Genomic DNA, 12181 nt, shown 5'->3' with positions numbered 1-12181 from the left:
AAATAGAGTGTGTTTGATTGAGCTTTAAGTGAAGAGGAAATTAAGCAACTCCTGGAGGACAGTGGAAGTTGATAAAAATGCTATTGATATTTTTTAAAACCAACGCGTTTCGGCCCGTGGCCTTCATCAGGGTTTTTATTGATTGAACTTGACACATAGACAGTTAGTCAAAAGGATACTGTAAATCTTAGTGCCAGTGCGAGATCTGTGAATGGAATAACCTACAGTACAGAACAAACATGGTCTACACAACTAAACTGTCTGTTGTTCTTTCATGATATCCTAATCGACTTGATCTAAATTTGTGACATAAATGCTTTGACACAGAAGACCTGGCATCCCTCCATGGGTACAGTTTTAAATTGAGACGCAGTGACGCAGTGATCCTTTTCTGTTCTCTTTATTACAGATCTCATTTGGAGATGTTATGTTCTAATTAGCTTATCAGATCCCATTCTCATCACAATGACATCAAATGAAGCCTGTCGAATTCCATGTTATTTTGCTAATATTAGGAAGGAAAATAATGAGGTACTAGGGCCATTCAGTGCTGGTAATGTTTGCAGTGTTTCACGAATTATAACTAAAATGACAACATGTAGGAGTATGTGTACATTACAATGTCAACACATGCTAAACACTATAGTAATCACTGTCCTCTATCGGTCATTGACTGACCTTGTCTCTCTCTCTTTATTCCTCTCTGTCTTTTTATATTTTCCCTGGTCCATCTCTTTTATTATGTCTCTCTTTTATTATGTCTCATCAGAAGCGATTCATCGAGCGGAAGTACAGACAGGAGCTGAAAGAGATGAAACGAGAGAGGGAGCACCAGCAGAAGGTGGGAGACGAACCAGAGGAAAGTAGGAAGTAACAGAGCCTTTCTCTGACCCATCGAGATGGACAGAGCACTTCTTTGACCAATTGAGATGGATGATATTGAATAGCGCATTCAAGGAGCAGGAAGTGGAGGGATGAACAATTTACAAACACTGAATTGCAAACAAAAAATGCATTTTCCTCTGACTACTCCCTTCATCTGCATCTGACTGAAGAAGATTTGTCAGGTGTAAACAATATGTTGGCAGCTTATCATTAGACATGCTTTCACCTGGTCAGTTCTTTCAGATCAGTGCAATGAAGGAGAGAATGCGAGGAGAGGACGAATGTCTAGACAATTGAGAAAGACCACCAGTCTACAGTCCACCCTGTTCTGTCTCATCCCATTTTTATTGTGCTTGGTTGCGTTTGTGGTTGTTTTGAGCTGCTTTCATGTGTAGGTCTTAATCAATTTCATGTTGATTATGTACAGTCAGTTTTTACCTAAATCTACAGCACTGTTGGTCGTCGCTCATGATAATGAACGGCATCAACAGAAATGCTATGTTTTAAATGTCAATTTTTACTGCAAGTGACATTGATACTAATTGATAATAATAAGGGTATTTGAAATATAGATTTTTCATTATAATGACATCTGTCCTCTTGATAGCCATACTCTTCATAATCAGTGTCCAACGACAAATTGCTTAATGGGAAAACTAGTAGTGGCATATCACATGCACGTTATGAGGAGGGGAAAGTGTTAATATGATTTAATTACATTAAATATGTAAAATGCCACCATCTGTCGCACATCTGCTGCCTCTTCCTCTAACAATGAAAAAATTTGTTTTTCCCCCCCTCTCTCCAAATCCGATAGCCAGATTTTAAAGATCTTAATTATAGATTGTGTGGAATTAATGACTGCTTCAGTTCAGTAGCCACAGGATCCATGCTATTAACCACTTTGTCTTGAATTTCAACGTACGTCATAAGAACTTAAGCTACAGTACCTTCGAGCTAGTCTGATGTCATACTTGGCAAAAACTAAGGGAATATGGCTAATGTGCAGACTGATTTTTTTATTTCCAAATTGGTAAAAATTTGGCCAGTGTCTAGGGTGTGGTTATGGTAAGTTTGAGTTTTTTTGCCAGTCTGGCTGTCAAGTAGTCCCCAACTTTCTCACCTCCTATGTCTGTTAAATTGCCCTCTGACAGCAAAGCTTATCTGATTCTGAAACACTGATGTCTATGCATAGAAACAGTAAGTATGAATGCATGATTTTGAAGAAATTTAATTGTTGGATCATGTAAATATGCAGTAGAAAATCATGTTGTACAAAGCAGATAGATGAATTAATGGGCATCGTGTCATGACCGGGCCCCTTTTAACAACTTCACATACTATAACCTCTCATAGTATTAATCCACATAGAAAAAATGTCTGCATCCCTATTCTCCATCCGTCCCCTGAAGTGTGCACTTGCATACTTTCTCGCATAGTAAGTAAGCCTTATCTGAGCCAAAACGGCCCATGGGGCAGGAGCCTAGCCCCTTTTTCTGTAGTGTGAGGCAGGTTGGTGTACAAGTACAGCCCCTAGACAGGATGCTACCTTCTCGCATGGATTTAACATTCCTATTCTTGTAAATCCATGACGGGTAGTGTGTAAGTGCACCATTTAGGAGAAGGGTGGAGAATTGGGACATAGCAATAGACTGCTCAATAACATAGTCAGCAACATAATATAGAGGCAACCTTAAGGCTAGCCAACTGTCTACAGTTGAGGAGGACATCAGTACTGTATACTGTAGGCTAGCTCTAGTCCAGGGTGTGAATGGAAGCATCGGTGTTAGCAGGCCGCACTAACTCCCTGGACCAGAATTTACTGTAGGCTAGCCATATCTGGCAGTTAACTCTTGTGTCCTTAGCTGAGCATGGTGTTAATGCACAAACATGTATTTATAGTGAAATTATGCTGCTGACACCCTGTATTAAAGAGAGACAATGGATGTACCAATCCCAGATTGCCCCTTTAAAGAAGGAAAACAATAATGCAGTCTTCTGCTGTCATTTCTCCTTCTGACATAAACTAGATGTCAAACCCTCAGGGCAGTAGAAGAATAACAGTTGATTTTCAGTGTGAAGGGTTTAGGAACCCAAATAAATGCTGCTTATCAAAGCCACATTTGCCACAATCTCAAACAGTCACTTACACAGTGGGTGCTCAATGGTCTTTTCAAAACATTTTTTTTTACACAGTTTCTCATTATAATATTGAGCATATTATAGTAGTATACATTTTTAACAAGTGTGTTCTTGTCTTAGAGTACTGTCTAAGCTACCACACCATTTTCATCAAATTATACGATTTTTTACATCCATGGGCACTTGGAAAATATTTTTGAAAAATAAAGTATCAAGTCCGATTTGTGTGAATCGTAAATGCTGCAGACAGAGAGAAAAATATAATCGTCATCGTGGCAATTACATCAGTTGTGTTATTCGTTTGAAATGTCTGATAAATGTAATCCGTCCTCAGGTTGGCCTTTAGTAGAGAGTGGCCACTGCTTGTTTTAGCTAGGCTAAATCCCAAATGGCAGCCTACTCCCTATATTGCACACTACTTTTGAACAGGGCCCTGGGCAAAATTAGTGGACTATCGGGAATAAAGGGCCTTTTAGGATGCATCGCTGTACTTTTTTTTCTCTTGATGTTCCGCTGCCCTCTGAGTGCTCCCTCATACATTCCTCTTATCAGCTAAACGATATCAAAGCTGTTTGTTCATAAATCATAGAGAAATAATGCTTGGGGGCAATATAGCCTAGTGGTTAGAGCGTTGGACTAGTAACCGGAAGGTTGCAAGTTCGAATCCCCGAGCTGACAAGGTACAAATCTGTCTGAACAGGCAGTTAAGTTCCTAGGCCGTCATTGAAAATAAGAATTTGTTCTTAACTGACTTGCCTAGTAAAATAAAGGTAAAATAAAAAAAAAAAAAAAAAAATATCGCAATGCTACTGCTGTTTAATTTGTCTTTTGTGGCCTTGGACAATTTGGGGGTGCTTTGCTTCATTTGAATTTTCTTACTACATATATGTCAAACCATTTTATGACCATTTCATACGTAAGTGTCAGACCATTTCATGACCATTTCATACGTAAGTGTCAGACCATTTCATGACCATTTCATACGTAAGTGTCAGACCATTTCATGACCATTTCATACGCAAGTGTCAGACCATTTCATGACCATTTCATACGTAAGTGTCAGACCATTTCATGACCATTTCATACGTAAGTGTCAAACCATTTCATGCTCCTAATATTGTATTGACCTTTACCTCTTATGTCAAGGACAATCCCAAGGCAATGTCGACTCTCTTCCTCACAACTGACATATCACATTTCCCTTAATAATAGGCAGTGTTTTCCCCCATGTCGTCCCAATATGTCAAGCCTGCGAATGCCCTTTTTTGTCAGTGTGCACTTCACAAATATATAGTCAACCATCAATCAATGACTTACATTTGAAAGAAAAGGAAACTGTTTCAAAATACAGAACAGCATACAGAGTAAGACACTAAGTAAGGAATTAATGTTTAATGGGAACTGCATGTTTCGTTTATACTAAGCAACACACTGCTACTGTAACCCTCTATGCTTTTATGTCTATAGACAGTCTTCCAATAGGAATACATAATAATAATAACTACTTTATTTGTATAGCGCGTTTTAACACAAGTAAAAAGTGCCTCACTTCATAAAACAATCAAATAAAAAGTACTGACAGAGACAGGAAGGAAAATGACAAATGATGGCAAAATGAAATGACCTTTTAATGTATGATTTCAATGTATCTTTATAAAAGTGTGTCTTCAGCAGGGATTTAAAAAGAGGCACTGAATCGGCAGGCCTGGTATCCTCTGGCGGACCATTCCAAAGTCCAGGGGCCCTAATGGCAAATACCTGCTCTTCTTTCGTTTTCAACCGAGACTTTGGAATGGTCAGCGGTGCCCCTGCCAGAGGATCTCAGGCTGCATCCTGGCTCGTAGGGAGATGAAAGATCTGCGATATGGAATGGGGCTAAACCAAGTCTAACCTTACATGGGATTAATACAATTTAGAAATATACTCCAAAAGTGACTGGTAGCCTTTGTAGAGAAGCTAAAATAGGTGTGATGTGGTAACATGTCCTGGTGCCTGTTTAAAAGAAGAGCTGCAGCACTTTGAACTAACTGTAGACAAATGGAGTGATTTCTGACTGAGACATGCACACAAAAGAGTAACAGTAATCTAGGCATGAGGAATAAAAAGCGCGAATAACTTTCTCCAGATCAGTGACTGAAATAAGACTTTGACTTTAGCTATATTTCTTAGGTGATAAAAGCAGGACTGGACTACCGTTTTTACATGCTCGAGGTCAAGGTCAAAGAGGACAAGGTTACTGGCCGTAGGCTTTACATTGGTGGACTAATGACCAAGGTTATTTACAATCTGGATGGGGGGCCAAATAAAAAATCCTCAGATTTTTGTATCATTGAGCTGGAGAAAATGTTCAGTCATCCAACATTTTATGTCAGCAAGACACTTGTGAAGGGTAGCTATGCTAGCTTGGTCACTGGGTCTGATTGTTAAATAAAGCTATGTCATCCGCCTAGCAGTGACACTGAATTGTTATTATTGTGGATGCTGTCACCAAGGGGACACGTAAAAAAAGGATGTGGCCCAGATTTGACCCCTGAGGGACACAATAGTGAACAGCTGCTGGGGACATTACTGAACCACCCATGCTCACGGGAAACGTCTGCCACATAAATATGACCTGAATCAGACGAGGTCAACGCCAGAGTTTCTCACCTACTTCTTCAGCCGGTCAACAAGGATGTTATGACAGGTATTACAGTAACACTTTTTAAAGAGGGTACCTTTAAAAGTGAAGCATTATTGACATTAGTTCTTCAGATACATGGTCCAGGTGTTTCAGGTACCCTCACACAGAATATAGTTTATGATCAAAATGATTAGCATCCTTGATTTTTGTTTAACGGCATCCTTGATTTTGACATTTTTTACCTTCATTTGATAAATATGAGTAAAAAATACTGAGCTATATTGTACGATAAATTCATTTGACAATTATATTATTTTAAACTAATACAATTGCTCATAGAACTATTTTTTATAGCAATAATTAAAAACAAATCTGTATGTAAAGTTTCGGTACTGAGGAATGGTCTAAGATCCCTCCCAATGTGTACTACAATCTCATAAAACATTTTAGCAAAAGGCCAAGTGCTGTTATCCTCACAAGTGGCGGGTACCAGAGTACTGAGCAATAATTTTGACCACTATTTTTGGGGAAAAAACAATATTACTTGTTGAACAAAATCTCTTTCTCTGAGCAATTGTATTAGTATAATAATAAAAATTAGCATAAATTAGCATACAGCTCAGTCTTTTTTCTCATCTTCATCAAGGGTGCCAATAATTTCGGTCATGACTGTATGTGTTTGTCACAAATGGCACCCTATTCCCTAGATAGTGCACTACTGTTGACCAGAGACTTGTGTACCTTAGTACAAATGTAATGCACTATGAAATAGTATGCCATTTGTGAGACAGAATATATGCAAAACTATAAGAAGATGTGGATCAGGTATTGACAGTCATAAAGGTGTGTTTTCTGACATCCAACCCATAGAAATACAATGAGTAGAGAGGTTGTCCCCATTCAAGTCAATTATGCTATAGTGGGTGACTGGCGGACAGTTTGAGTGTACCCATAGAGATAAAACATTCAGCCTCTCAGCAAGGCTTGTGTGATCTCAAAAGAGCATTGTGACATACAGAGTCATTGCTATAAGAGGGTGGATGGGAAGCTAGAAGCCTGAAAACAAAACATAACTGTACAATGTATTGTATCGATTTACAGATACGCACACACAAGCTACGATAGAACTCACAAAATGCAGCTGTTTTTTTATCCCAGAAACACTGAAAAATGAATAGACGTTGTCTGTCTATCAAGTCCACCACAAAACCGCTTGCTGTTACTCCCTCCTTTGCAGGAAGCTTTTGAAAAAGAAAAGAGTAGAAGTTTGTTTGTATATAGAGATACTGTGCATGTGGGCCTGGTGTACAGAGTAAAGTACAACAACTCTTTTCCTCAGGAGTCCCCTGCTGCCTAGCAGAGGAAGAGAAAGACCACTAAATACTGACAGGATAGCTTATCTTCTTCCTCCTAGTCCTCCAGAGAGGTCAAACATCAACGGTGATCAACGACGGTAAAACACTGCCTCGCGTCTGTTTGCGTCCTCTTTGTTTTGTTCCATTGTTTGTGTCCTCTTTGTTTTGTTCTATTGTTTGCCACTTTCACAAAGTACCAGGAGTTAAGTTCACTTTAGCTAGTGTGCGAGTGTTTGTTTGTTTGTTGTATGTTTTCCTTTAGCTCCCCTCTTACGAGCTCCTTCTCTCTCATTAGGAATCCCTGCAGCTGTCACTGTCCTCTCCCCCGTACAAGTCTGCCAGTTTCTTAAACCTGGGTCCCCACTCGCTCAGGTAGTTATAGTCCTGGTCTCCCTCTATGGTCATGGAGCCCAGGGAGCTAAGGGACTCAGCAACCGAGCCGCTCCCTTCGTAGGCGTAGGTGGCCAGGGAGTCGTAGGGCGGTGCGGTGGGGTCCTGGTCGTTTTCCTGAAGCCTTTGGTTTATGAAGTTCCTGACGTCCGCGTTGTCCCTGTGGGCCGGGGGAAGGATCACAGTCCGACGGATGGGAGGGTGCAGGGTCTCGGGCTTAATGTCCCTGCGCTGTTTGCTCTCCTCTGTGGCCTCTGGGTTGCGCAGCGTGCCGATATCAAAGGCCTGGGTGTCCTCCTCTCCGCCCCCTTCATCGTTGTAGCTGACAACGTTGTCTCTCACATCCTCTTTGGAGATGATCAGAGGCTCCTTCTTCCTCTGCTGCCTCCTCAGGGCAGCAAACAGCACCACAATCACTATAGACAACAAAAAGAGAGGGAAAGAGAGAGAAGAACTTGAGTATGAGATGGGAGAGGAGAGGCAAGGAAAGGAGAGGTGAGCAAAGGAGAGGAGTGTGCTTCGATTGATCATGATCACTTCAGAAACAAGACAAAAAAAGTCTGAGCAACTTTTTACATTTTTCCTTCCTGGATTCCTCCTATTTTCTGAAGGATAGCTTTTGTCTGTTGGGAACCATTGATGGTGTGGATATATGATACGCTCACTAATGTACTTTGGTGGGCTGAGAAAGGCTTGCGCTGCCACAGGACGTGTGATGTGAAACTTATCATTTATGTGTGTTGATGTGATTGACGCTTTAAATGTGCTCTATGTAAGCCACATGCCAAATAACATTTTCTGTGTCATTTAAAAAGATTAATGGAAAATAAAGCTTTTTTTAATTGAACTGAATTGCAAAGTACTCACTGAGCAGTATGAGGACACAGAAGATGATGGCCATGAGGGCTCCAGTGCTGAGGCCTGCGGTGAGGACCAGAGCTTCCTGGTTACACAGCTGCATGTTCCCCTCGCGGTCGCAGGTGCAAACGTGCACCGTCAGGGTGTTGGTGCTGCTCTGCATGGGGAAGTCACTGTCCGAGATCACCACGGGAACCAGATAGTTACTCCTCTGTAGCCGGCTGTAGCTGTTTCGTCTGGTTAGGATACCTGCCGTGTTGTCTGTTGGAGAGAAAAATGTTAGAGTTAGCTACTGTACAAGTTAGGTGGAGGAACGTTTCGCAGTTTTTTTAAGAGGCTTGTTTTCTTTCAATTTCCTTGTCTCAAATGTACGGCCTTAAATATTATATTAGAGTGTGCTTTAATATATATGACCGGGTGTGATTTACAAATTGTGATCATGGCAGCTGTGCAATACGTACAGCATGTTATGAATACACCAAATAAAAGACACGGACAATTAAATGTGTGTCAACTGCTGTTCTACAGGAGGAAGGGCACATACCTTTATTGTCTCTGACGGTGAAGTTGGCTTTCACAGAAGCCTCGTGCGCTAGACTAAAGAAGAACCTGTGTCCACCAATAGGCTCGTCAGCGTCTGCAGCACTTACTGTCTGAATCCTCTGAAAAAGGCATGACAAATATGATCGAGCACAGATAACATACTTTATCTCGAGGAACAAGACGAATGTGTTAGCTGACGAAGGTTATAAACTGATAAAGGTTAGATAAGTTGGGGACCTTAGGTGGCAAAGAAGACCTGCTGTAGGGGGTTTAAAATAATAGTACATTGTTTTCCATTACCTGGTTAGCCTTGGCGTTTTCACAGACAAATGTCTCGTAGTAAGTGGCGAACGTAGGAGCGTTGTCATTAACGTCCAGTACTCTAACATAGACTGGTACACGACTCATCAGCCGTGGGTTGTCTGTGTAACAAAGGGACATGACATTTAAGAACAACAACAAGTAAAAGACAATAAATGTCTTTGATACAATTATGATACTGTTCTGTGTCTCAGCAAGCACTTTGGTGTAAGTCCCTCAAATTCAAATCTAGACTTTGAAGTCAGTTCCACTGCTTTTTAAAAATTCTTACCCTCTAATCAGAGACTGATTTAGACCGGCGACGGCAAGTGGGTGCAATAAATTATCAGGTAGAATAGAAAACCAGAAGGTCCGCGTAGTGTAAGATCTGAATACCCCTGCTCACAGTGGAAAATACTGTAGAACAAGGGTATTCAAATATTACAATATTGTACCTGATCTGGTGTCCCAGGTCTGAATCCGTCCATAATTACAGAGGAAGAATGAAGATGTTTTTATGTGGAACTGGATTCAAGGTCCATATTGGATTTGGGTGCTATGGAAGTAGATCTGCTTTGTCTTATTGATACAATGATGCAAACTCAACTACTCATACTACTGTACATGTAACTAGAAAGTACTGTACTAATTCACCACACACACACATGCACACACACACACACACACAAACACACAATCAATGATACGTACATCAATGATCAACAAGGCCAAGGCTTTTGACTCTGTCAATCACTGCATTCTTATCGGCAGACTCAACAGCTTTGGCTTCTCAAATGACTGCCTCGCCTGGTTCACCAACTACATCTCAGATAGAATTCAGTGTGTCAAATCGTGGGCCTTTTTGTCTGGAACTCTGGCAGTCTCTATGGGGGTGCCACAGGGTTAAATTCTCAGGCCGACTCTTTTCTCTGTGTATATCAATGATGTCGCTCTTGCTGCTGTTAATTCTCTTATCCACCTCTACACAGACGACATCATTCTGTATACATCTGGCCCTTCTTTGGACTCTGTGCTAACGAACCTCCAAATGAGCTTCAACGCCATACACCACTCCTTCCTTGGCCTCCAACTGCTTTTAAATGCTAGTAAACCTAAGTGCATGCTCTTCAACCGTTTGCTGCCCGCACCCACCTGCCCGGACTAGCATCACTACTCTGGACGGTTCTGACCTAGAATATGTGGACAACTACAAATACCTAGGTGTCTGGTTAGACTGTAAACTCTCCTACCAGACTCATTTTAAGCATCTCCATTCCAAAATTAAATCTAGAATCGGCTTCCTATTTTACAACAAAGCCTCCTTCACTCATGCCGCCAAACATACCCTCGTAAAACTTATTATCCTACCAATTCTTGACTTCGGCGATGTAATTTACAAAATAGCCCCCAACACTTGACTCAGCAAACTGTATGTAGTCTTTCATAGTGCCATCCGTTTTATCACCAAAGCCCCATATACTACCCACCACTGCGACCTGTATGGTCTCGTTGGCTGGCCCTCACTACATATCCGTCGCCAAACCCACTGGCTCCAGGTCATCTATAAGTCTTTGCTAGGTAAAGCCCCCCCTTATCTCAGCTCACTGGTCACCATAGCAACACCCACCCGTAGCATGCGCTCCAGCAGGTATATCGCACTGGTCATCCCCAAAGCCAACACTTCCTTTGGCTGCCTTTCCTTCCAGTTCGCTGCTGCCAATGACTGGAACGAATTGTAAAAATCTCTGAAGCTGGAGTCTTATATCTCCCTCTCTAACTTTATTCATCAGCTGTCAGAGCAGCTTACCGATCACTGTGCCTGTACACAGCCAATCTGTAAATAGCACACCCGACTACCTCATCCCCATATTATTACTTACCCTCTTGCTCTTTTGCACCCCAGTATCTCTACTTGCACATCATCATCTGCACATCTATCACTCCCGTATTAATGCTAAATTGTAATTATTTTCGCCTCTATGGCCTATTTATTGCCTACCTCCCTACTCTTCTACATTTGCAAACACTGTACATAGATTTTTCCATTTTTATTTTATTTTGTGTTATTGACTGTACGCTGGTTTATGTGTAACTCTGTGTTGTTGTTTTTGTTGCACTGCTTTGTTATATCTTGGCCAGGTCAGAGTTGTAAATGAGAACTTGTTCTCAACTGGCCTACCTGGTTAAATAAAGGTGAAATAAATAAAAACATGGTACTTACTGAACTCAGTGGCAATAACAGAGACATTGTGCCAGGCGATGTCCTCTCTGTCCAGAGTCCTCAGCATGAACACTGAGCCGTTACCTGGGTGCACGTTGAGCACCCTGTCCATGTCTGTACGCCGGTCAATAGAGTACCTGCACATAGCAAACATTTAAGTATAAGCTTCCTCACTTTGTTTTCACATAAACCCAATGCACTGTTGGCAGTGTATAAGCTTCTTCACATTCGCAGGAATATTATGCACCCTGTCTGTGTCTGTGCACTGTTCTACCAAGTACCTGTATCTGCACATTTTTTATTTTTTTTATTTATTTAACTAGGCAAGTCAGTTAAGAACAAATTCTTATTTTCAATGACAGCCTAGGAACAGTGGGTTAACTGCCGGTTCAGGAGCAGAACGACAGATTTGTACCTTGTCAGCTCGGGGGTTTGAACTTGCAACCTTCCGGTTACTAGTCCAACACTCTAACCACTAGGCTACCCTGCCGCCCCACATAACAAACAAGTATACATTTCCTTGCATTCTTTTTAGAGAAATCCAGTGCCGCATTATCACAACAATACATCCTACTGCTACAAATATCATCCAATTTGAAAGCAATTTGGATGACTGACAGTTGTGGATTGGTCGTTCGTCTAAAAATAGAATGACTTCAAAAATATGTATCTGTGCTATCATGGACAAACACAAAGGCATACACACACACACACACACACACCATTTATGTGCACCCACTCACACACACACACACAGACACACACACACCATTTATGTGCACCCACTCACACACACATACAGACACACACACACACACACACACCATTTATGTGCACCCACTCACACACACATACAGACACACA

The 12181-nt window shown here is 41.3% G+C and overlaps 1 protein-coding gene and 1 pseudogene across 1 annotated transcript in view; one reads left to right on the top strand and one right to left on the bottom strand.

Annotated features, from left to right (window-relative positions):
- LOC112227594 overlaps window positions 1–1244 on the top strand; it is a 150122-nt pseudogene extending 148878 nt beyond the window's left edge.
- A 3275-nt stretch (window positions 1245–4519) lies between these two features.
- Window positions 4520–12181, bottom strand: part of LOC112228029 (cadherin-6-like) — an 85194-nt gene continuing 77532 nt past the window's right edge. Inside the window, exons 8-12 of the mRNA XM_024393149.2 lie at window positions 11318–11454; window positions 9097–9218; window positions 8798–8915; window positions 8263–8514; window positions 4520–7811 (exon numbers count right to left, since the gene is read on the bottom strand). Of these exons, the coding sequence (XP_024248917.1) occupies window positions 7297–7811; window positions 8263–8514; window positions 8798–8915; window positions 9097–9218; window positions 11318–11454 (1144 nt within the window). The 3' untranslated portion in view covers window positions 4520–7296. The remainder of the gene's footprint in view (window positions 7812–8262; window positions 8515–8797; window positions 8916–9096; window positions 9219–11317; window positions 11455–12181) is intronic.

Source organism: Oncorhynchus tshawytscha, linkage group LG29, assembly GCF_018296145.1.
Source record: "Oncorhynchus tshawytscha isolate Ot180627B linkage group LG29, Otsh_v2.0, whole genome shotgun sequence".
NCBI lineage: Eukaryota > Metazoa > Chordata > Actinopteri > Salmoniformes > Salmonidae > Oncorhynchus > Oncorhynchus tshawytscha.
This window is presented reverse-complemented; position numbering and strand designations above follow the sequence as displayed.